General features: G+C 44.5%; 1 protein-coding gene across 2 annotated transcripts in view; it reads right to left on the reverse strand.

Moving 5' to 3' along the window:
• The window catches only part of LOC121280774 (tubulin beta chain-like), a 642,941-nt gene extending 622,047 nt beyond the window's left edge, over nt 1-20,894 (reverse strand). For both annotated transcript variants that reach the window (XM_041192957.1, XM_041192956.1), the window contains exon 1: nt 20,838-20,894. In XM_041192957.1, coding sequence (XP_041048891.1) covers nt 20,838-20,894 — 57 coding nt within the window. The remainder of the gene's footprint in view (nt 1-20,837) is intronic.
• Between the last annotated feature and the right edge of the window lie 5,609 nt (nt 20,895-26,503).

The following is a 26,503-nucleotide window of genomic DNA, read 5'->3' on the forward strand; positions in this document are numbered from 1 at the left end:
GGTTCGTAGAATGGACAAACAAAAGCCAGGTTAAATTTAATGCAGAGAAATGTGAAGTGATTCATTTTGGCAAGAACAAAGCAATATAAAAGAAAGGGCACAATTCTAAAGCAGGAACAGAAGCAGAGGGACCTGAGTATATATGTGCACAAAAAGGTGGCAGTGCAACTTGAGAAAGTGGTTAAAAATAAGGTATACAGGAACCTGGGCTTTATAAAAGGAGGCATAAGAGTACAAAAGCAGGGAAGTTACAGTGAATCTTTATAAAAATACAGCTGGCTTCAACTGGAGTATCGTGACCAATTCTGGTAAGGATGTGAAAGCATTGGAAAGGGTCCAGAAATGATTCACGGAAATGATTCCGGGGATGAAGAACTTCAGTTAAGTTGATAGATCTGGGACTGATCTCCATTAGGAAAGTTGCAAGAAGATTTGATAGTGGCATTCAAAAATCATGAGGCGGCTGGATAGAGCAAATAAGAGAAAAACAGCTCCCACTGGTGGAAGGACCAAGAACCGGAGGACACCCCCAATTTAAAGTGATTAGCAAAAGAAACTGAGGTGACATGAGAAAAAAATGTCTTTTACCCAACAAGTGGATAGGATTAGGAATATACTACCAGAGTGTATAGTGCAGGCAGATTCAATTCTGGCTTTCAAATGGGAATTGGATAGTTGTCTGAAGAGAAAAGCTTTGCAGGGCTGCTGGAAAAGGATGGGGATAGTGGGGGCAGGGGGGAGGAGAAGAAGAGGGGGCTTTATGGGAGGTCTGGCGGAGTTGTTATGGAGAGCTCAGGCATGACTGGCCAAGTGGCCTCCTTCTAACCGATAACCAGTCTATAATTCTGCAATTAAGGTGGAGTTTAAAGCTGCAGCCAAGTGTGTTCTTCTCTAGCGAGAAAGTGTTTTCCCTTCAAGCAGTGAGTTCCTGCACCTGTCCTTACAGGTGGATTTTTTTTCCATCCTTTCAGAATCTCTCTTCATTTGGTTTGGAAGTTAGCAAACTATTACATCAGGGATGAAGTAATTCAAAAGACAATTTACTCCTTACTTGGTATTATACAGCAAGTGCAGTAGATTTTCTAGCTAAAATATCTTCCCCTGGGGAAAGAAGATCCTTGGAAGAAATTGAACCATCAAATTTGCTAGCTGCATGTTAGGCCTAGTCTGTTACAGACGTGGGAGATAGTGGACACGTCCCAAGAAATCAGAAAGCACATCTCAGCAAACAGGTTATTGTAACAAAAACAGAATTACCTGGAAAAACTCAGCAGGTCTGGCAGCATCGGCGGAGAAGAAAAGAGTTGACGTTTCGCGTCCTCATGACCCTTCAACAGAACTGTTCAACACTTCTGTTGAAGGGTCATGAGGACTCGAAACGTCAACTCTTTTCTTCTCCGCCGATGCTGCCAGACCTGCTGAGTTTTTCCAGGTAATTCTGTTTTTGTTTTGGATTTCCAGCATCTGCAGTTTTTTGTTTTTATATCAGGGTATTGTAACCTTTTTCTATTCTTAGCTCTTGCAAAGGATCTTCAAAGTAAAACAAATCAGGAGGAATGTGCATTTGAACTCATGCAAGAAGTCCTAGAGAATGAATAAACAATTGCCCTAAAATCTGACAAATTTAACAACCTTCCTTTCAAAATCAGCGCAGTCATCAGATAATCCTATCTGTCAGAGATACATCAAGCACTCCAAATTGAGAAGAGCCATTATTACAGGGAACTCACTCCCTACAAAGAACATCTGCAATAACAACATGGAATTTTGATAAGCAGTGAACAGAAGAGCTGATGCTGATGATAATACTAGTATTACAACCATATCATGGCTCTACAAGGACTGTGGGTCATCCTATATGTTGACTGTATTATCTAACCATTGTTTCACTGCTTCTCCACACGTTGAGGGCCAACCACAAAGCTCATGCCTAATGTGTCTACTGGCAGTTCAAGATATTCACCAACTTCTATTCAAAGCTTCTCTGTATTAAATATCTTTGGCCAATTCATCATCATCCTTCTCCTGAGGATTTGGGTTGCCAATTGCCTTCAAGACGTCATTACCCCAAGCATTGAATCTACATCTTTACAGATGGGAATACGGCTCTTGATAGGGAATCAAATCAGCCATAGTGTTTTATCCCAACACATAACAGGGTGCCTGTCAATTGTCAATTTTGTGGCCTGGAATAACCCTTCACCAGAAAATAGGGATATTACTAATTAAGGTATAGGATTATCAATTTCCATAGCAGAAGTCTTGGGAGTCAAAGCTAGACTTATCTTGAAATAATTTTTCTCAGGTACAGTAATGAGTGTCTTCTTAGTTTCCCCATGTAAGAGACATTTATGCTGAGCGTGGATTACGTGCACTGAAGGGCAACAATTGCTGACCAACACCAGGTTTGTTTCAGCAGTACCTTTCCAAATACTGCCAGGGTCTCTGAGCCAAGAGTTTCCCATTTAAAGGGAATACTGTGTTACTATAGTTAGCAATCTGTCCTTTATAGAGAACTTGGTGACAGTTTATACTGACATTATTGATGACACTAACACAAACCTCACACTGAGAGGCATAAAAGATCCCTTAAGTTCATTCGATACCAGTAAATGCTATATGTTGATCAAAAGTCTCAGCATCCTTCAGTCTCTGCAGACGTTGCCAATGTGGGCTCAGCAATGTCCAAGTAGACAAGGCTAGGTTTCTCTGGTTTAGGAATTAGCTGGCCTCAGTTAGCAGCACTCTTTACAACAGGCAGTAGGATCAAGCTCCATACCAGGATTTGAGCATCTAATCAGACCAAGATCTTACTTGATATCGACGAGTGAGAGTTGCAGGCACTGCCATTTACCTGACACAGTAAGCAAAGGCCCCATCCAGCCAGTCAGACTGGAGAGCAAGGCATTCTCCTGATGTCTTGGTCAACATTTTACCCTCAAACAGTGTAAGATCATGAGACAGGAGCAGGAGTAGACCATTCAGCCCATCAGGACTGCTCCGCCATTCAATAAGATCTGAATGTTCTGATTGTGGCCTTAACTCCACTTTCCTTCCTGCCTCCCTTAATTCTCGACACCCTTATCAAAATCTGTTTAACAGAACCTTGAATATATTCAATGACCCAGCCTCCATTGCTCTATGGGGAAGTGTTCCAAAGACTAAAGACCCTTTGAGAGAAGAAATTCCTCCTCACTTCAGTCATAAATGAGGGGGCCCCTTACTTTTATACTGTGCCCCTAGTTCTAGAACCCCCCCCACAAGGGGAAACACCCTCTCAGCACCTACCCTCTCAAGACCCCTCAGAGTCTTATATGTTTCATTAAGATCACCTCATTTGTCTAAACTCCAATGAGTATAGGCCCAAACTGCTTAATCTTTCCTCATAAAACCCTTCCATCCAGGAATCAGCCCAGCGTACCTTCTCTGAGCTGCTTCCAATGCAAGCATGTCTCCCCCTAAGTAAGGAGACCAAAATTGCACAGTACTCCAGGTATAGTTGCACCAAAGCCCTGTACAATTGAAGCAACACTTTACTTTTATAGTCCATCCTCCTTGCAATGAAGGCCAACATTCCATTTCCCCTTTTAATCACACTGTATTTTAATACTTTTTGTGATTCAAGTACAAGACACCCAGAGTACTCTGTACTGCAGCATGCTACAGTCTCTCTCCATTTAGAAATTCTTCTTGGCTATTCAACCTGCCAAAATGGAGAAATTCACATTACACTCCATCTGGTCTTGGCACTGTGAGTCAGACCTACCTTTCGGCAGAGAATTCTGGAAGCCAAATATCTGCCCTCTCACTTAACCTATCTATAGTCCTTTGCAAACTTCTTGTATCCTCAACTTTCTTTCCTACCTTTGTATCATCAGCAAATCTGGCTATTTAAAATAGATTGTAAGTAGTTGAGACACCAGCACTGATCCTTGTAGCACTTCAACCGTTACAGTTTGCCAACCTGAAAATTATACATTTAAACAAGACAAACCTGAATGATCATTTAACTCCCTGCTGTTTATGCAATTAGTGGGTGCACACAAAATAATTACCTGCATATCTGTACCACTACCTGTAATTATTGCATATGAAGCACTTAAATCATGTAAAACAAGTCTCACATGCTTAGGCACTGATAGCGAAGAGTATTATATTTCACATATGTTGGTGCAGGATCAGTAACCAAACTACAATCCTATGTATGATAAAAATAAAGTATCTCCCCACAAGTTCCCTCTTGACAGGTCCCAGCTTTAATTTTAGGATTATATCCCCTTGTTCCTCATTCCAGAAAAATAGTTTCTCCATATCTACCCTCTCAAATCCTTTTGATATTTTAAATATCTCAGATTACCGCTCAATTTCCAATACTCAAGGGATTACAGAATTCAAATCACATTTATGCAACCTGTCCTCAGTTTAATGCATCATCTTGGTGAATCTACACTGCACCCCTTCCAAGACAAATATATCCTTCTTGAGGTGCAATGTCCAAAAAGAGTGCGGTACTTCGTATGGTGCCTGACCCAAGGCACTACTGAACAAACATAACTTCATCACCTTTCTCAGAGTCATAGAGTCAGAGGTCTACTACACAGAAAAAGGACCTTCGAGTCTGCACCGGTCAAACAAGTACCTAACTATTTAATCCCATTTTCCAGCACAAGGCCCATAGCCTTGCATGCCATGGTATCACAAGTGCACATGCAAATACTTCTTAAATGTTATGGGCGTTTCTGCCTCTACCACCCTTTCAGGCAATGAATTCCAAATTCCCACCACCCTCTGGGTGAAAAAATGCTTCCTCATACGAGGGGCATAGATAGGGTAGACAGGAGGGAACTTTTCTCCTTGATGGAGGGATCAATAACCAGGAGGCATAGATTTAAGGTAAGGGGCAGGAGGTTTAGAGGGGATGTGAGGAAGAATTATTTCACCCAGAGGGTGGTGGGTATCTGGAGCTCACTGCCTGAAAAGGGTGGTAAAGGCAGAAACCCTCATAGCATTTAAGAAGTACTTGGATGTGCACTTGCGATGCCTTGGCATACAAGACTATGGATCTAGTGCTGGAAAATGGGATTAGAATAGTTAGGTACTTGTTTGACCGGCGCAGACTTTATGGGCCGAAGGGCCTTTATCTATGACATCCCCTCTAAACCTCCTGCCCCTCACCTTTCCTTTCTATTCTAGCCCTCAAGGCTAACCTTCCATTTATTTGCCTTCGATTGTTTTGGTTCCAGTATACTGACTTTTAATTAGGTGTACTTGGAATCCTAAATCTCTCCACCTTTGCAGTTCCTACTTTGAGATGTTTGGGTTTAATTTTTTTGGGTTCCAAGTGAATGAAGTTACATTTGACCACAATTAACTCATGCTTGTTTTGTCCACATTCTTAGCAATTTCATGCTTCCACCTGCACAACTTAGTGTATCCCCTAACCTACTGTCATCTGCAAATCTACAACTCTATTCCTTCATTCACTAATAAAGTGAATAGCTGAGTGCCCAGTACAAGTCCCTTGGGACCACTTGTCATTCAGAGCTACTATCCTTAATCCCACTGTCTCCAGCCTCCCAAATAATTCACAACCCAGTCACAAGGCTCCCTCCAATTCTGTGTTCTCACATTGTTACCAATAGCCTCGAATGGAACATCAAATGTCTATTGTCAGTCAATAGCGAAAACACCCATAGACACACCCTTATATACTTTAGTGAACTCTGCAAAAAAATCCAACTAGATTCATCAGACATGACTTATAACGAATGTAGCTTTGAGGCTATCAGTTCAAAATTGTTTAAGTGCTCAGTCACTCTACCCCTAATGACAAATTCTAGTTGTTTCTCCAGTTATTGTTAATCTGAAATGCCTCTAGTTTCTCGACCACTCTTCTTAAACTTTTTGACAGTCATACCATGTCACATGCTACCTCAAGCATAATCTCAGTAAGGAGAATACTGAATTTTGATTTCTTCTCTGCGGCAGGATTTCTGCTCGTCTCTTTTGCCCTGTTCATCTTCATTGGTTTCCATTTCTCTCCTGGTGTTTGACAAGGTGTTTACTAAAACTCGCTTTCACAGCCATATTTCCTTCCTCAGTGACCATCTCCGTCTCACCCCACATGGATTCCAACTGAAGTTCCATCCCTCATGTTTCGAACCCACCCAGGATTACAGGTATCTCCGGGACATACAATGCTCCTCAGACTGCTGTTCTCGTCGCATCCTGAGATCCATACTCAGTGCCATGCGCCACTATATGAACACACTAGACTTCTCCCTCCAGCAGCACCGACTCACCCCATCTCCAAGTTGTCCTTGTCCCCAGTTTCATTTTATTCTTCATCTCATCCGACGCCTTAACAAGAAACTTTGTCTCTTTCTTTCAGGTACAAATGAACACAAGCTCCAACAACTCATTGACACCAACGCCCATCCAGGACCCTCCACCCCTAAACATCTCTCTGACCCCATCCTATCTTCTAATCCCAGCCCCGGCCATGTATTCCCCCTGACCTTCCCCTCTCTGATTCTGAACATTCAGTGCTCAGCAAAGGACTCAGTTTCATACCCTTATGCCCTCACCTCAATGAATTCTGGGCTCAGCACAATGCTGAACTCTTCTTCCGCCGCCTTCGTCTCCATGCTCACTTCTTTGGGCAGGAGTCCTCCCCCCATTCAATGGATTCTTTCACCCGCCTCCAATATTCTCCCTCCACCTGGACCCCTCCTTCTGGCTTCTTACCTGCCCTTGATCTTTTCATTGAGAACTATCGGCATGACATCAGTCATCTCAATTTCCCTGCTCCTCTCACCCACTCTAACCTGTCTCTTTCTGAACTTACCACACTGTGTTCTCAGGTCCAACCCTGACTTTGTCATCAAACCTGCTGACAAGGGTGGTGCTGTTGTCTGGCGTACTGAACTCTACCTCAGAGGCTGAGCATCTACTCACAGACACTTCCTCCTAACTCCCCCTGGACCATGGCCCCACCACTGAACATCAAGCCATTGTTTCCAGGACTGTCACTGACCTCATCTCCTCTGGAGCATTTCCTTCTACAGCTTCCAACTTCATGGTCTCTGAAACTTTGGATGGCCCACTTATACCTCCTACCCAAAATCCACAAACAGGACTGTCCTAGCAGACTGATCGTGTCAGCCTGTTCTTGCCCCATGGAACTCATTTCTTGCTATCTTGACTCCATTCTCTCTCCCCTTGTCCAGTCTCTTCCCACCTACATCTGCGATTCCTCTGATGCCCTACATATCAGCAATTTCCAGTTCCCTCCTCCCAACCACCTCCTCTTCACCATGGACGTCCAATCCCTCTACAACTCCATCCCCCACCGGAATGGTCTGAGGGCTCTCCTCTTCTTCCTTGAACAGAGGCCCGAACAATCCCCATCCACCACCACTCTCCTCCATCTGGCTGAACTTGTTCTCTCACTGAACAATTTCTCCTTAAACTCGTCTCACTTCCTCCAAATAAAAAGTGTGTCCATGGATACCCACATGGGTCCCAGTTATGCCTGTCTCTTTATGGACTATGTGGATCATTCCTTGTTCCAATCCTACTCAGGCCCCCTCCCCCAATTCTTTCTCCAGTACATCGATGGCTACTTCGGTGCCACTTCAGGCTCTCGTCTGAACCTGGAAAAATTTATTAACTTTGCTTCCAATTTCCACCCCTCCATCATTTTCACATGGTCCATCATTGACACTTCCCTTTCTTGGCCTCTCTGTCCCAAGTTCTGGTGATAGACTGTCCACCAAAATTCATTACAAGCCCACTGACTCCCACAGCTACCTCAATTACAGCTCCTCACACCCTGCTTCCTGTAAGGAAGCCATCCCATTCCCTCAGTTCCTTTGCCTCCATTCCGGTGATGCTACTTTACAAAACAGTTCTTCTGACATGTCTTCCTTCACCGAGGTTTTCCATCCACGGTGGACAGGGCCCTCAACCGTGTCCAGCCCATCTCCCGCACATCCGCCCTCACAACTTCCTCTCCCTTCCAGAACCATGATAAGGTCCCCCTTGTCCTCACTTACCACCGCTGCATTCAGAGGATCATCCTCCGCCATTTCTGCCAACTCCAGCATGATGTCACCACCAAACACATTTTCCCTTCACCCCCACACCCCCGTCGGCATTCTGTAGGGACCGTTCCCTCCGGGACACCCTGGTCCACTCCTCCGTCACCCCCTACAGCTCAACCTCCTCCTATGGCACCTTCCCATGCAACCGCAGAAGGTGCAACACCTGCCCCTTTACTTGCCCCCTTCTCACTGTCCAAGGACCCAAAAATTCCTTTCAAGCGAAGCAGCACTTCACTTGCACTTCCTTCAATTTAGTCTACTGCATTCGCTGCTCCCAACATGGTCTCCTCTACATTGGAGAAACCAATCACAGACTGTGATTGCTTTGCAGAACACCTTCAGTCTGTCCGCAAGCATGATCCAGACCTTCCTGTCGCTTGCCATTTCAACATATGCCCACATGTTCGTCCTTGGCCTGCTGCAATGTTCCAGTGAAGCTCAAGGCAAACTGGAAGAACAGCACCTCACCTTGCGATTAGGTACTTTACAGCCTTCTGAACTTAACACTGAGTTCAACAACTTCAGATCATGAACTCTCTCCTCCATCCTCACCCCCTTTTTTCTAATAATTATAGCTTAATATATATTTCTTCTTTTCCCATCTATTTCTATTATTATTTTTAAAATTTATTTCCATCCATTGTTTTATCTCCACCTTTTAGACTATTTCAATCCCCCCACCGCCCCCCCCCACTAGGGCCATCTGTCACTTGCTCATCCTGCTTTCTACCCTTAATGACACCATTAGCACAACTTTTAGCTAATATCACTACCTTCAGCGCCCCTTTGTCCTTTTGTTTATGACATCTTTGGCAATCTCTCCTTTGCCTCCACCTATCACTGGCCCTCTATCCAGCTCCACCTGTCCCAACCCCCTTAAACAGCTTATATTTCACCAGAACTAAAGAGGAATGAGAAATGTGATGAAGAGTCATACAGACTCAAAACGTTGACTGTCTTCCAATCCACAGCCGAGTTTTTTCCAGCAATTTTTGTTTTTGATTTCCAGCATCCGTAGTATTTTGCTTTTAACTGAATTTTGATTCAAGCTTTGGTTGTTTGCAAATGCAAGGTCCCCCATCCTTGCAAAACTTCAATCACCAATTTCCCCCTCGAAAACTATCGACCCTCTCCAAATACAGATCCATCTCTAACCTCCTTGGACACATCGCCTCGCAAGCTCCACGTAAACCCTTCCCCAAAACATCATGTACAAATCTTTGTTCTTGTTTTCAACTTACATGGCACTGACACTATCCCTACCAAAAACACCACTGACAATCTCCAACCACAGTGCATCATCTTCACTTATTCACAACTTCTCTGCAGCATGCGATCAGTCACATCATTTTTCTCCTTCACCACCACCACCACCATACAAAACATACAAATTAGGAATAGTAGGCCATTCAGCCCCTCATGCCTGCCCCATCATTCAAAATCATGGCTGATCTGATTGTGGCCTCAACTCCACATTCCACTCACCATCTCCCCCACCCCCGATTGTCCAGCTTTTTTTAGGTGGGAGGAGAAAACTATAGAGGAGATGTGCGGGGCAAGTTTTTTTTACGCAGAGGGTACTGGGTGTCTGGAACTATCTGCCAGAGGTGGTGGTGAAAGCAGGTACGATAGTGATGTTTAAGAGGCAGCTTGACAAATACACAAATAGGATGGGAATAGAGGGATATGGACCCCAGAAGTGCAAAATGTTTTAGTCGACAGGCAATATGACCAGCGCAGGCTTGGAGGGCCGAAGGGCCTGTTCCTGTGCTGTACTTTTCTTTGTTCTTGTTCTTTTCAGAATTGTTCCGCTACATTGCTCAATATAATCAACACATCTCCGGCAACAGTTTACTTTTCCCTCTTGGGAAGTTAGTTCTCTCTTCTTCCTATCTATATGCTGTCCTTCAGGTGACATCTTCCACATAAACAACATCTTTGAGAAGTATGCTGCTATCTTCTGGTTCTGCCTGTCTACCATTTTCCTTGAACTTAGTCTTCCAATCATTAAGATGCCCAAAACTATTGTTTTCTGCCATTTGCAGAAACTTCAATATCTGTGGCACACAAATTCTGTACGACTAGTGCAAAACTTTGAGGCCTGTTCAAACCAAACCTATACTGCAAATATCTCAACCATATCCATCACCAAGATCTCCTACTAATAAGATCATTTGCCTCCACAGCAGTGTCAGCAATACCCACATTCAGGTTTCCCACAACGCCATCCTTGTTGGCCTCCCATCTTTCAGAAATCCAAATTGTTCAAAACTAAGTTTCCCATGCCTTGCCCGGTCTCAACAAATTTCTCTTCCAGACTCCGAAGCCATTAGTTTTATTTCCACTTTTTTTTTTTAAACCCCTTTGCTTTTCTCTTTACCCCTTAGTCTTCTCCAGCTTTCATTCAATTTTCCCCGCTTAGGTACTCTGCCCTCCCACAACTCCAACATGACAGCACTCCCACCATCCTCTTCTCCCATCCACATCCCAGGCTTGACTCCCACTGAGATAAACCTACAGCTTGCCTCTGTGCCTCTCTCACCTCCCTCCAGAAGCACTAGCAGCTGCATTCTTACTAATAGCAATCCCAACTACCCCATCCGAAAATTAGAGATTCCAAGGGGCAAGGTCATGGAGCACTTTGAAAACAAAGATAAGAATTTTAGAATGGAGGCATTGCTTAAACAGGAGCCAACGTAAGTCAACAAGCACAGGCAAGATGGGTGAATGCAACTTGGTGAGAGTTAGGACACCAGCAGTGGGATTTTGATAACTTCAAGTTAATGGAGGGTGGAATGTGGGAGGCTAGCCAGAAGTACATTGTTACCTCTGGGCTTGGCCATTCCAAATGCATGGATGCCCTTAACCTTGATCTCACATCTTTCTTTACTTTCTCTCCTATTTTCATGCCGAGTTCATCTTGTCCATGAGACTCCACCTCCTGTTCCCTCGAGACTATTCCCATTAAACTGCTGACTGCTCATCATCACTCCCTGACTCCCATGTTAGCTAATGTTAATAACTCTCTCCTCAGGTACTGCTCCCCCCTCTATAAATCTGCCATCATTACCCCTCTGATCCTGAAGAAAACAATCCTTGATGCCACCATTCTTATAAACTACTATCTAATGTCCAATCATCCTTTGTTCCCCAAATCCTTCAACATATTATGTACACTGACAGCACCCACCATCTCTCTCATTTCCCCCACTGTCTATATTATCAGACTGTTTATCCAATGCCCAGTACTGGACAGAGGGCGCTGGTGAGAAGTGACTGAAGCATTCTAGAAGTCATCGCAGACACCGCCACTCTGGAGGGAATTGAGGAGGACCCACTGTCAAAGAAAGGAATAGCCCCAAACGTTACATTGCTCTATGTTTCCATCCCTCCCACCTCCTCAAACCTAAAAAAAGAGGAAGAGGCAGTGCCTTCAGGAGTGCACCAGACCTGAAAGGGACACTCTTCTGAAAGTGGATTTTAAAGAAAAAGCAGCTGATTGGTGAGTAAATCCCGGGAGCAGACTCGGAGGGAGGAGCACCGGAGCAATGAGTATAAATCTAGCTTACCTCGGGGATTCGTGGCCTTGTCTCTAGGGAGCAGACTCGGAGGAAGGAGCACCGGTGCGGTGACCTCTGGGCACAGAGTAACCGAAGCCAAAACTGAAAAAGTGACATCACAGGAAAGCTGTGACCTGATTGGTTGGTAGGAAATCTGCACCAAATTTGAAAAAAAAAAACACTGCAAAGCTAATAAATTAATAATCTAAGTAGAGATGGCTGGGCAGGTGATGTGCTGTATCTGTATGATGTGGGAGCTGGCAGATCCCATTGTGAGCCACAGTGAACACATCTGCAGCAAGTGTTGGCTGCTGGAGGAACTCCTGCTCAGAATTGATGAGATGGAGTCCGAGCTCCGGACGCTGTGGCACATCCGGGAGGAGGAGAGTTACCTGGACGCTTTGTATCAGGAGGCAGTCACACCCAGTAGATTAAGTACCTCAAGTCCGGTCAGTGGTCAGGGTCAGCAAGTGAGGCAGTTAGAGGGATCCTGTGTTCAGGAACAGAAGAGCCTCAGCTCTTGACCTTGTCCAACAGGTGCTTGTGGTTGAGGAACAGGGCTGTAGGGAGGATGAGCCAGCTGACCACGGTACCGTAGCACAGGAGGCCATTCAAGAGGGGGGAGCAAAAAGACAAGTGGTAGTTGTAGGGGATACTATAATTAGGGGAATTGATAGTTTCCTTTGTAAGCAGGATCGAGAGTCCTGCATGGTATGTTGCCTGCCCAGTGCCTGGGTGAGGGACATCTGATTGGCTTGAAAGGATATTGGAGAGGGAGGGGGGAGGATCCAGTTGTTGTGGTCCATATCAGGACAAATAACATAGGTAAGACTAGGCAAGAGGACCTGTTTGGGGATTATCAGGAACTAGGAACTAAATTAAAGAACAGGTCCTCAAGGGTAATAATCTCGGGATTACTACCCAAGCCACGTGCAAATTGGCATAGGGACGGGAGAATAAGGGAAGTAAACACGTGGCTAAAGGAGTGGTGCGAGAAAGAGGGGTTCCATTTTGTGGGGCACTGGCATCAGTATTGGAACAGGAGGGATCTGTACCGCTGGAACGGTTTCCACCTGAACCGATCTGGGACCATTGTTCTAGTGAAAAGGGTAAATAGGGTGGTCAACAGGACTTTAAACTAGAAAGTGGGGGGGAGGGTAAAACTCCAAGAAGTATGACTAATGGGAAACAAAGCAGCAGGTTAGCGTGTGGGGTGGGGGTTGGTGGGGGGGTTGGATTCAACTTCATGGAAAATTATGAAAAAACTGAAAAGCAAGGAGAGCCTAGGAGAGGCTATTAAATTCTTCAGAACACAAAATAGGACAGAGTGTTTGGAAAGGGCTAGGAATCTAACTTCAAGCACATCAAATAAAGGGATAACAATGAGAAAGGGGACGGGAAATACAGGATGAAGGTGTATCTGAATGCACACAGTATATGAAATAAGGTAAATGAGCTTGTGCCGCAGATTGAAATTGGCAGGTATGGTGTGGTGGGCATTACGGAGACATGGCTACAAAGGGATCAGGACTGGGAATGGGACTAAATATCCAAGGATAAATCCTATCGAAAAGATAGGCAGGTTGGCAGAAGGGGTGAGGTTGCTTTGCTAGTAAGAAATGAAATTAAATCGATAGCAAGAAATGATGTAGGGTCAGGTGATGTAGAATTTGTGTGGGTAGAGTTGAGGAATCGCAAAGGTAAAAATACCATAATGGGAGTTATGTACAGGCCTCCGAACAGTAGTCAGGATGTGGGGCACAAGATACGCCAGGAGATAGAAAAGGCGTGTAAGAAAGGCCAAGGTTACAGTGATCATGGGGGATTTCAATATGCAGGTAGACTGGGAAAATCAGGTTGGTAGTGGATCCCAAGAAAAGGAATTTGTGGAATGTCTATGAGATGGCTTTTTGGAGCAGCTTGTGGTGGAGCCCACTAGGGAACAGGCAATTCTAGATTTAGTGATGTGTAATGAGGCAGATTTGATAAGGGAGCTTAAGGTGAAAGAACCTTTAGGAGGAAGTGACCATAATATGATAGAACCTACCCTGCAATTTGAGAGGTAAAAGTTGGAATCAGAGGTAATGGTATTACAGTTGAATAAAAGCAACTACAGAGGCATGAGGGAGGAGCTGGCCAGAATTGACTGGGAGATGAGCCTAGCAGGAAAGACAGTGGAGCAGCAATGGCAGGAGTTTCTGGGAGTAATTTGGGAGACACGGCAAAAATTCATCCCTAGGAAGAAGAAGCATACTAAAGGGAGGACGAGGCAACCATGGCTGACAAGGGAAGTCACGGACAGCATAAGAGCTAAAGAGAAAGCATACAATGCGACAAAGAACAGTGCAAAGCCCGGAGATTGGGAAGCCTACAAAGACCAACAGAGGACAACTAAAAAAGAAATAAGGAGGGAGAAGATTAAATATGAGGGTAAACTAGCCAGTAATATAAAAGAAGATTGCAAGAGTTTTTTTTAGATAAATAAAGGGCAAGAGGGAGGCAAAAGTGGACACTGGGCCGCTGAAAAATGACACTGGAGAAGTAGTAGTGGGGAAACAAAGAAATGGCAGTGGAACTGAATAGGTACTTAGCGTCAGTCTTCACAGTGGAAGACACGAGTAACATCCCCAAAGTCCAAGAGAGTCGGGGGACAGAGGTGAGTATGGTGGCCATTACCAAGGAGAAGGTGCTAGGAAAACTGAAAGGTCTGAAGGTGGATAAATCACCTGGACCAGATGGATTACACCCTACAGTTCTGAAGTAGATAGCTGAAGAGATAGTGGAGGTGTTAGTGGTGATCTTTCAGGAATCACTGGAGTCAGGGAGGGTCCCAGAGGACTGGAAAATCGCTAATGTAACCCTCCTGTTTAAGAAGGGAGTGAGGCAAAAGACAGGAAATTACAGGCCAATTAGCCTGACTTCAGTTGTTGGTAAAATTTTAGAGTCCATTATTAAGTATGAGATTTCAGAATACTTGGAAGTGCATGTTAAAATAGGGCAAAGTCAGCATGGTTTCATCAAGGGGAGGTCATGCCTCACAAATCTGTTAGAATTCTTTGATGAGATAACGAGTAGGTTAGACAAAGGATAGCCAATGGACGTTATCTACTTGAACTTCCAGAAGGCCTTTGACAAGGTGCCGCACAGGAGACTGCTCAGTAAGATGGTATTAGAGGCAAGGTACTAGCATGGATAGAAGATTGGCTGTCTGGCAGGAGGCAGAGGGGGTCCTTCTCAGGATGGCAGCCGGTGACTAGTGGAGTTCCGCAGGGGTCAGCGTTGGGACCACAACTTTTCACTTTATACATTAATGATCTAGATGAAGGAACTGAGGGCATCCTGGTTAAATTTGCAGATGATACAAAGATAGGCGGAGGGACAGGTAGTATGGAGGAGGTTGCAGAAGGATTTGGACAGGTTAGGAGAATGGGCAAAGAAGTGGCAGATGGAATACAACGTGGGGAAGTGTGAGGTCATGCACTTTGGTAGGAAGAATAGAGGCATAGACTATTTTCTAAATGGGGAGAGAATTCAGAAATCTGGAGTGCAAAGGGACTTGGCAGTCCTAGTCCAGGATTCTCTTAAGGTTAACTTGCAGGTTGACGCGGTAGTTAGGAAGGCAAATGCAATGTTGGCATTTATTTCGACAGGACTAGAATATAAAAGCAGGAATGTGCTGCTGAGGCTTTATAAGGCTCTGGTCAGACCACATTTAGAATATTGTGAGCAATTTTGGGCCCTGTATCTCAGTAAGGATGTGCTGACCCTGGAGAGGGTCCAGAGGAGGTTCACGAGAATGATCCCAGAAATGAAAGGCTTAACATATGAGGAACGTTTGAGGACTCTGGGTCTATACTTGATGGAGTTTAGAAGGATGAGGGGGGATCTGATTGAAACTTACAGAATACTGAAAGGCCTGGATAGAGTGGACGTGGGGAAGATGTTTCCATTAGTAGGAGAGATTAGGACCCAAGGGCACAGCCTCAGAGTAAAGGGAAGATCTTTTAGAACAGAGATGAGGGAGGAACTTCTTTAGCCAGAGAGTGGTGAATCTATGGAATTCATTGCCACAGAAGGCTGTGAAGGCCTGGTCATTGAGTGTATTTAAGACCGAGATAGATACGTTCTTGATTGGTAAGGGGATCAAAGGTTACAGGGAGAAGGCGGGAGAATGGGGTTAAGAAACTTATCAGCCATGACTGAATGGCAGAGCAGACTCGATGGGCCGAATGGCTTAATTTCTGCTCCTATGTCTTATGGATAAGTAGAAATTTCCAGTTATAACACTGGGAAGTCTGGAACCACTGTCTTCAGTCCTCACCACAAACTCCATTCCACAGCCATCAACTCCACCCCTTTCCCTGGCAACTGCCTGAGGCCAAACTGGACCATTTCCAACCTGTCATATTTGACCCTAAGATAAACTTCGACCACATCCTGGGCCATCACCTCCTGTTTCCACTTCTGCAATATCACTTGATGCTGTCCTGTCTCAGCTCTTCCATGTATTTTTTATCTCTACATTTGATTAATCAAACACACTCCTGGCTGGTCGCCCACATTCTACCCTCCATAAAAATGAGGTTATCCAAAAATCTGCTGGCAGAGTCCTAACTCACACCAAGTCTCATTCGCCCATCTCCACTCTGATCACTGATCTACAATGGCTCGCGTTTAAGCAAAGCATCAATTTTAAAATTCTCATCCTTGTTTTCAAACGCCCCCCCCCCCCCCATGACCTCGCCCCTTATTTCTCATCTCTACCTTCCAAGATATCTGCAATTGCTTCAATTCCAGCATCTTATGCATCTCGTTTTAAATTGTTCCACCAGTGGTCATTATGTTTTCAACTGCCAAGGCCCTAATCTTGAGAATTCCCTCCCTAAACTTCTCCACCTCTCTTATCCCATACTCCTTAAGAACGATAAGTCTACATAAACTATAAAAGTCATCTGCCCCAATATCTCATGAAACTGTCAAATTTTGTAAAAATAATGTGCCTGTCATTCACCTTGCGACACTTTACTACATTAATGACACTATTTTTAAAAAGTACTTAAATAAAAGTACTAGGTTTGAACAGCTTTGTGGTCTCGTTAAATCCTACGCCAGCAATCTTCTACAGCCTAAGTCTCTTTTCCCAAACCATTCAACTGTGACCTTCTTTGCATTTCATTCTCCCACTACCCTGCAATCAGTCGACCCTTCGGTCAAAACAGCCCAAAAGCTTTAACTTCAACACTAAATTCATCCGCTTTTTCAACTTTAAATCATTCTAAACACCCAAACTTTCAGTTACCAATAGCATAACTCTACATTCATTCCTTTAATCTATAATTCCTTCACCTTTTAAAGTGTTTTTGTGGTTTCTACATTATATGAACTCCATTTGTTATAACATTGTTTTGCACTTGGATCTTTAATTGAAACCTTTAAAAAAAGTGACCAATGGCATGAACAGGATTCCAATAATTCACTTCCACCATCCATGACCATATATTTAAGATTTTTAAATCCAAGCACTGAAAATAAAGTGAGATGCTTCTAGCTGCTGTCATTTTTATTGCTATAGGTTGACACTAAAGATAAGGGACCACAATTGCACAGTGAGGTGAGTGAAGCTGGGATGGTTCTCTTTGGAGCAGCTGAAAAGAATAGTGAAGAGGTATTTTGATAAAGCAGATAGGGAGAAACGTTTCCAATGGCAGGAAGGTCAGTAATCAATGGACTGGCATAAAGCTAGCGGGTTGGGGGGGTGGGTGAAGATGAGGAGTTTTTTTTTATTTTAATTGCAGCAAGTTGTGTTCTGGAATGCACTGCCTGTATGAGCGATAGAAGCAGATTCAATAGCAACTTTCAAATGAGATACTGGGTACATACATGTGCATACACTTGGAAAAGAAAAACATTTCAGCAGTATGGAGAAAGGGGCGGTGGGGCAAATTGGATATGTCCGTCAAAGGCATAGCACAGGAACAATGGTCTCCTCCTGCGTCGTAGGATTCTGATGCTGTTCTGCCATTCCCCAAATTTTTGGACGCAATGTCAAGAGGGGGAAGTCACCAAGCCTTCACTATGGAGGAGTGATTAAAATCAGGAATTTTCAACAGTCAGAATCGGACAAGTGCAGATATATCCAAGGGTTGTGGAGCTGCAAGAGATTACAGATATAGAAAGGGGCAAGACCATGGAGGGATTTGAAAACAAGGGGAATTTTAAAATCAAAGGGGTGATGGGTGAATGAGACTTGATGCAAGTAAGGATACAGGCAACAGAGTTTTAGATGGCCTCAAGTTCATGGGGGGTAGAATGTGAGAGGCTGGCGAGGAGCACTTTGGAATAGTCAAGATTAGATGGAGGTAACAAAGATATGGATGAGGGTTTCCACACAATGGTCTCCTTCTGTGTTTATAGGATGCTGATGCTGTCTTGCCATTTCACAAATTTCTGGACCAGTGACACTAAAAATAAACCAGGCAGAAGCACAGTACAATCACACCCATCCCAAAAAACCAGCTCCAATCTGAACAATTATTTATATTGTACCTTTATAATAATAAAACATCCAAAGGCACTTTAGAAAAGCATTATGAAGCATAATTTGACACCAAACCACACAAGGGGGAATTGGGGCAGGCGACCAAAAGCTTGGCCAGAGGTAACAAGCATAAGCACTAGGAAATAGGAGCAGAAGCAGGCCATACAGCAGATGAACTAAGGCAGGTGCAGCATCAGGAAATGTTGCTGAAGTGAAAGTAGGCAGTCTGAGTGATAATGTAGATGTGGTGAGAAGCTTATCTCTAGGCCAAGTACATCAACAAGGCTGTGAACAGTCAGGTTTAGTCTCAAACAGTTGTCAGGGTGACAGATGGAGTCAGTGGCTAAAGAAAGTGTTTGTGGCAGGGACTGAAGACAATGGTTTCGGCCTTCCCAATATTTAATTCTATATTGTTGATATTTAGCTCAAGATCCCATTTACTTTGCTAACTACTCTCTCAATATGTCTTGCCACTGTCAAAGATCCATACACATGGTGATTGTTTTGAAGAGTGGGGGATGACAGAGGAAAACACATGTCGATTGTTTTGAACCAGGGGTATGCAAACACATACCCAGTATGTGCAGTATAACTGATGACCCAGCCCCTGATTCCATTGCCCAATGTGGTAATTAATCAAAAATTTAAACATTCTTTCCTGTGCAAAGAACTGCGCCATCACAGGACTTGTTAAATTTACATTGGACTAATTTAATTTTGGTACTTTGCTGTACTGATTCACCTTGAAATGGTCTGGTATATCTTATCCCTATATAGTACTTTCACTGAGAATTGGGAATTTCCTCAGGGCTCTGCCAACCGGCCAGTGTAATGTCAGCCAAAGATTGGAGGACACACAGGGTATGTGCAAAATGGGGCGCTATCAAAACAGCAGTTGATTACAAGAACCCGAGGAAACATCCAGTGTTAATTTTCACCTCACTGATGTACCTTCTTCAATAATACTTTCACTACCCCTCCAACATCTCCAATGTCACCCCAGTACACTGTAAAGCTTCAACACAAACTCAATATCCTTACAATACGGTAATGTGATGCAGCTTTTGGATGTGGTGAGAAGATGCCATATGGCACATTTCAGAAGTCAAACTACATCCAGGTCATTTAGATAAATAATAAACGGATCTAAATTGCTACTCCCTGCAATACTACACTCAGAACCTCACCCAGTCCTACTATAACCTCAACAAACACCTTAACACGTCCCATTTAAAGAAAAAGTGATTATCCAATTCCATATTTTACACTGACTCACTTGAAATGTCAACATCTCTACTTCCTCCACAGATGCTGACTGATCTACTGAGCCTTTCCATAACTTTGATTTCTTTGTATCAGAATTTCAGCATCAGCTGTTTCTTACTTTTCTCATTGATGCTAGGTTGATTAGTCTCACATGGTATGTTTCAAACAGACAAAAGGCACAAAGCAGGAAATAAAAATAATTATACCCAAGTATTAAAATTAAAAATTCTTTTCAGACCTCAGGACATGACATAGCCAATTTAAAAAGTTGCTGCAAGTTAGGAAATATTGTTGCCAAATTGCACATAACAAAGTCCTTCAAATAACATTACGAAATAAAAAAAGGAGCAAGAGGAGGCCAATCAAGCCTGCTCTGCTATTTGATCCACCTTACCACCATATCCCTATATCATTTAATGTCCATCAACCTATTATCTCTGTCTTGAGTGTAAGAGACTGAGCATCAGGTGCTCCAGGATAGAAAATTACAAAAGATCCACCACCCTTTGCATGAAGAAATTTCTCCATATCTCAATCCTAAATTGTCAACCTGTTATTCTGAGCCTGTGACCACCTTGTTCTGGATTCTCTAGTCAGGGAAAACATCCTATCAGCATCTATCATATTAAACCCCTTAAGAAGTCTACATGTTTATTGAAAGCACCTTTCATTCTTCTAAATTCTACAGAATGTGATAATGACCAGATACTTTAGTGATGGTTCAAGGGGATAAATATTGTTATACCCCAGGCCAACAAAAGAACTTCCCTGCTCTTTCACAAGGACCACGACAAGGTATTTTACATGCACCTGGGGTCTTGGTTCCCTTAACACCTCAAGGATTGCCCCCCACCCCCGACACGGCAGCGCCACCTCGGGGCTTGACCGCTGCTTATGATTAAGTCTGCAGAATACAGTTTGAACCGAAAACTTTCAGCCCTCAGGGGTCAGAATGCTTCAGCTGACAGCAGTCAGGTCAAGTGCATCAAAATCCTAAAAGGGCAAAACTCTGCAGGTAGGGAATGTGAAGTAAGGAGAGCAGATGGGAACTATTTCTTTGGTGAACGATCCTCCACCTGGTGCCACTGCCCTTACACCAAAGGTCATCGTGGCCGCGCCTTCATCGCGCATGCGTATTGCAGGGGCACGTGCCGTTCAAACTGCAAGGAGCCGGCACTCTCTGCCGCGCCCAACGGTCGGCGAGGCCCAAGCGGCCTCCACAGACTAGGCTTCAATCGGAGTCGGCGTTGAGCTTGACACCACCTGGCCCTTTGGAGTGATACCACTCCGGATCAGGCACAGCCCCCCAATTTCCCCCTTCCCAAATGCCCTAAACAGCCTAATTCTAACGCGGCTAACAATACAGACCTTGGCCCCGATCTGGTTGCCACACTGGCCCGCCTGAAGATGCACGATCTCTCGCATACCGAAAACTCTACCTAAACTACTCTAACCGGGATAACTGCTCGCTCAACTGAGCCGCCAACCCCTGCCCCCTTCTTTATATAATTCGACGTCATCGCCGCCCATTTCCTATTGGACAACTCCTTCCGTCAGTCAAGGAGATCACCTTCCCATTGGTTTAGATCCACAGGGTATTGACTTGCTGGCCTTAGTTTTGAGTGACTGTTGCCTGGTAACAGATGTTCCCCAGTCAGTCACAATAATTGCTGTGATTTCACAATATCCTCATCATCATCTCATAAAGCACCTTAACTGCCTCAGTGTTCAAATTCTCAAAACAAAATAATACTTTTAAAAATGACCATTAGTTTCCTTTGTTTCCAATCCTGGGAGCTGGTTAGGATGTGATGTGTAGTAGTGCAAAATGAAAGAGCTATGGCCTAAATAGCCAAGTGGTTATGGTACTGGGTTTGCAACCCCAAGATCAAGTGTTCAAATCTCACAAGGGCAAACTATGAAACAATGTAACTTCATCTGAAACAGATGGAAACAGGTTTGTACTCGAAAGAGTTACAGCTTTGATCAGATAATGGTGTTTTATGCTTGGCCTAAATAGCCAAGTGGTTATGGTACTGGGTTTGTAACCCCAAGATCAAGAGTTCAAATCTCACAATGGCAAACTATAAAACAATGTAACTTCATCTGAAACAGATGGAACTACTGAATTGAGGCTTGGCCGAAATAGCCAAGTGGTTATGGTACTGGGTTTGTAACCCTGAGATCGAGAGTTCAAATCTCACAATGGCAAACTATGAAACAATGTAACTTCATCTGAAACAGATGGAATCGGGTTTGTACTCGAAAGAGTTACAGATGCTGCCAGACCTGCAGGAGTTAGGAGGCTGGTAAAAAGACCTGGGTGTCTGGGAGGAATTGGGAGACTCGAAAGAGTATCAAGAGTTCAAATCTCACAAGGACAAACTATGAAACAATGTAACTTCATCTGAAACAGATGGAAACAGGTTTGTACTCGAAAGAGTTACAGCTTTGATCAGATAATGGTGTTTTAGGCCTAAATGGCCAAGTGGTTATGGTACTGGGTTTGTAACCCCAAGATCAAGAGTTCAAATCTCACAATGGCAAACTATGGAACAATGTGACTTCATCTGAAACAGATGGAAACAGGTTTGTACTCGAAAGAGTATCAAGAGTTCAAATCTCACAATGGCAAACTATGAAACAATGTAACTTCATCTGATAACAGATGGAAACGTGTTTGTACTCGAAAGAGTTACATTAGAAATTACTGTAGCCACAGACAGAGGGTGACAATGCCATAATGGTAGATTAATAATCCAGGTAATATTCTAGGGAATGGGGTTCAAATCCCACCATGGCAGATGGTGGAGACTTTAAATTTAGGCTTGGCCTAAATAGCCAAGTGGTTATGGTACTGGGTTTGTAACCCCAAGATCAAGAGTTCAAATCTCACAATGGCAAACTATGAAACAATGTAACTTCATCTGAAACAGATGGAAACAGGTTTACTCAAAAGAGTATCAAGAGTTCAAATCTCACAATGGCAAACTATGAAACAATATAACTTCATCTAAAACAGATGGAAACGTGTTTGTACTCAAAAGAGTTACATCTTATCCTCCTAGATGGTGTTCCCTGATGACGTATTTCTTCCGTCAGGTGCACGGCCTGAATTATGACATGCAGCTCCTGTTTATAGAACAGCTGGGCCTCGGTGGCTCCTTGCAGGCGTTGCCCGTCTTTTACCAGGACCTGATCAAAGTCTGGAACGTGGTCGCCTCGCGACGCAGCTCTCCCCTGTCAGGAGTAACGGCTATCGTCAGAGAGCCGCTGCTCAGGAATCCGCCCCTCCGTCCTTTTCAGTGGTTGGCGGAGAGGAGGGCTGTGGCCGCAGGGGTGACCAGGATCGGGGACGTGCTGGGTGGCGGAGGACTGGGCTGGATGCTCCCGCAGGAGTTGGCGCGACGCGCGTCTGTGAGTGTCCAGGTCGCAGCCGATGCCATCCAAGACCTGAGAACGGTCGTGCTCGGACCCGACATTATTTTGGGTCTTGAGGTGGCCCAGGTGTGCGGTGGTCTTCCGTCTGAACGTTCCCCTGTTCGGACGGAATTCCACATTGGCCCCAAGCCCCGAACCCTCCCTCGGGTGCTGGTGCCCCGCAATATGAGCCGCCTCGGGGACATGCCCTCCGTGCCTTTTGGCACGGCAAAGAGGGGCTTTTTGTATGGACTGCTGCTACACACCTTCCATTTTCTCGCCCTTGTCCGTCGACCGGACACGCCCTGGCGTGCCTTGTTGCCGTCCGGCGGTGGAGGCCCCCGATGGGAGGCCCTCTATGGAGGTGTCCTCCCCCTTTCTATCGGGGACCTGGGTTGGAGGGTGTTGCATGCAGCAGTCCCCTATAATAAGAGGATGCATAGGTTCACGGACTCTCAGGACACGTGCACTTTTTGCGGTCTTGTGGGTGTTGTAGGCTGCACTCCCTTTTTAGTTATTTGAAAAACCTTTTATTGATGTTTTGTTTGCACTTCAGCCCCACGCTCCTGATCTATGGGCACCCGGTGCGGAAGGGGGTCAGGAAGGAGGAGGACCTCCTCGTGAACCTGCTCCTGGGTCTGGCCAAGTTGGCCATTAACAGGTCCAGGCAGCGGGCGATCGACGGGGGAGTCCCGCCCGATTGTTTGTCCCTCTTCCGCGGCTACGTTGGCTGCCGGATGTCCCTGGAGAGGAAGCACGCGGTGTCTGCTGGCACTCTCGAGGCCTTCTGTGCTCGGTGGGCACCGCAGGGACTGGAATGTTTTGTTGACCCCTTTAATCACATTTTGATTTAAAGTTTGTAAGGTTCCTTTAAACTTTTGTCCTTGGTTTTACAGCTGACCTGAATTAGGGGCTGTGCCTGATTTATCCCAATTTTGTTGATTTGGTTTTCATTTAAAAGATTATCAAGAGTTCAAATCTCACAATGGCAAACTATGAAACAATGTAACTTCATCTGAAAACAGATGAAAGGCCTATTGACATTTCTCTGGTGCTGGCCACTTAACTCAATTCTCCTGATGGTCAGCAGTAAGGAGACCTGCTTCACTGGCGAAACAAGAATATATTCTCACCCCAGGATTCTTTGACAGAATATTTGCACACCTACATGATGGTTGTGCTCTCCAAGACCGTGTTTGGGGAGGTTATCAATAAATGGATCCAACTGCTCTACACAAACATCAAATTAATGGGTGTGAAGTGGAAAATATTTCAATTAAATCTGGAGTCAAGGAGGGCTGCCCTCTCCCTGTTTTGTTGAGCATCTGTAACCAGTTCAAATTGGCCAAAGGAGCCAAGGTAGATTGTGGCAGTGTGAGGCCATGTTCTTTGGGCTGGGCTGGGCTGACTGATCCTTTGTTCCCTTTACCATCAGGTCACACAGTCTGAAGGTGTTGGGGATATGGTTCGGAGAGACCAGGGCATGTGCTAGGAACTGGAAGGAACAAGTAGCTATGGTCAAACAAAAACTGAACATGTGGAAGTGATGCTCCCTCTCCATTGTGGGTAAGAACCTGGTCATCAGGTATGAGGCACTCTTGGTGTTGCTGTGCCTGGCACAGGTCTGGCCCATTCCTCACTCCTGCGCTGTGGCAATCACCTGAGCCATCTTCAAAAATGGACCATGTTCTCAGGGACACAATGTACAAACCTCAAGATAAAATCTAGATAAAAACATGCCCATCATTGCCCTCATCCTGATGGCCACCTTTTGTGAGGCTGCATCAAGTTGTGCATAGACCCTTGGTAAGCGAACACCAAGTGTCACTATGTGCTGAGGTTCTACCTGTCCCTGGTGTTGCAAAGGATGGGTCTGGCTATGCTGCCGCAGAATGCCCCAAGTAGCTGAAATGTGCCATACCACCTGCCCCTCAAGGAAAAATTTATGCAGATCTTTGACCACAAGTCCAACAGGCAGGGTTCTGCACATAATGTCTTAGAGGCCCTACGGGAAGAGGAGATGGTGGATCCCATCAGATGGTTCCCTGAGCAGACTGTCAAAGTCATTTGACAGAATGTCTCATTGCCAGAACTTTCAATCAAGCACCAACATAGCTTGAGTGGAGGCGATAAAGGCCCTCTGCATCAGATCCTTCCTGCACACCCGGAGCCTCACATTGAATGTATACAGTAAATATTATATGCACCACAGTTGTATTGAAGCACCTCCAAGTGAGACATGATCTATGCAGAAAATTTGAATATCATTGCACTTTGTGTAATGTCCATTTTGAAATGTTTTGTAATGTTCTTTTAGGTATTTTATGAATAAAGTATACTCTTGCAAAAAAAACAAAATCAGAATATATTGAGCAAGAATGTTACGATATCAGAGCTATTAAAGTGGATGGGCAGGCTGGCTGTGGAACCATGGCACAGGAAGCTGTTCAAGCAGGGGGAGCAAACAGGAATGTAGTATTAGCAGGGGAGAGTACAGTGAGGGGGATTGACACTGTTCTCTGCAGCAAAGAGCAAGAATCGAGAAAGCGGTGTTGCCTGTCTGGTGCCAGGATTTGGGACATCTGCCCAGGACTGGCAAGGAACTTGCAGTGGGAAGGGGAGGATCCAGTTGACGTGGTCCATGTAGGTACAAATAGCATAGGCAGGACAATGAAGGAGGTCCTGTATTGTCAGTATGAGAAGATAGGTGCCAAATTAAGAAACAGAACCTCAAAGATAATATCTTCTCAATTATTACCTGAGCTACCTGCAAATTGGCATAGGGTAAATAAGATTAGAGAGATGAATGCGTGGCTAAAAGACTGGTGTGGGAGAAGTGGGTTCTGGTTTCTGGGGCACTGGCACCAGTACTGGGGAAAGTGAGAGCTGTACCACTGGGACGGTCCACACCTGAACCGTGCTGGGACGTGTATTCTTGTGAATCGCATAACTCGGGAAGTAGAGGGGGCTTTAAACTAAACAGGGCGGAGAGTGGGGATGAGGGATCAAGCTTGGGTAGATCAAGGGATAGACTCAAGGCAGGAGACCATAATAGTAGCATGGGAAATGAGGGTCAGAGAATAGCAGGCAGTTGCAGAGAAATGAAACCAACAAATACACCAATAGTCAAGACTAGACGTTACAAAGATAACAAAAAGACAAAACTGAAGGCTCTGCATCTGAATGCGTGTAGCATTCATAAAAAGTAAATGAATTGATAGTGTACATTGAAGTAAATAAATATCATCTGATAGCAATTACGAAGACATGGTTGCAGAATGACTAGGATTGGGTTTGGAATATTGAGGGGTTTATAGCCTTCAAAAAGATTAAGAAGGCAGGTAAAGGTGGAGGGTATCACTGTTGATCAAGGATGGCATCTGTATAATAGTTAGATATGACCTTGGTTCAGGAGATCAGAGGGTAGAATTGGGTTGGGTGGAGATGAGGAATAGTAGGGGAAAGAAGTCACTAGTGGGAGTGGTCTACAGGCCCCCTACAGTAACTGCAATTTAGGACAAAGACTTTATCACAATCACCCAATATTCCTTCTTGTATAAAGATGTGGCAATAATCATGGGTGATTTTAATCTACATATAAACTGGAAAAATTA

The sequence above is a fragment of the Carcharodon carcharias genome, chromosome 8 (genome assembly GCF_017639515.1).
Source record: "Carcharodon carcharias isolate sCarCar2 chromosome 8, sCarCar2.pri, whole genome shotgun sequence".
NCBI lineage: Eukaryota > Metazoa > Chordata > Chondrichthyes > Lamniformes > Lamnidae > Carcharodon > Carcharodon carcharias.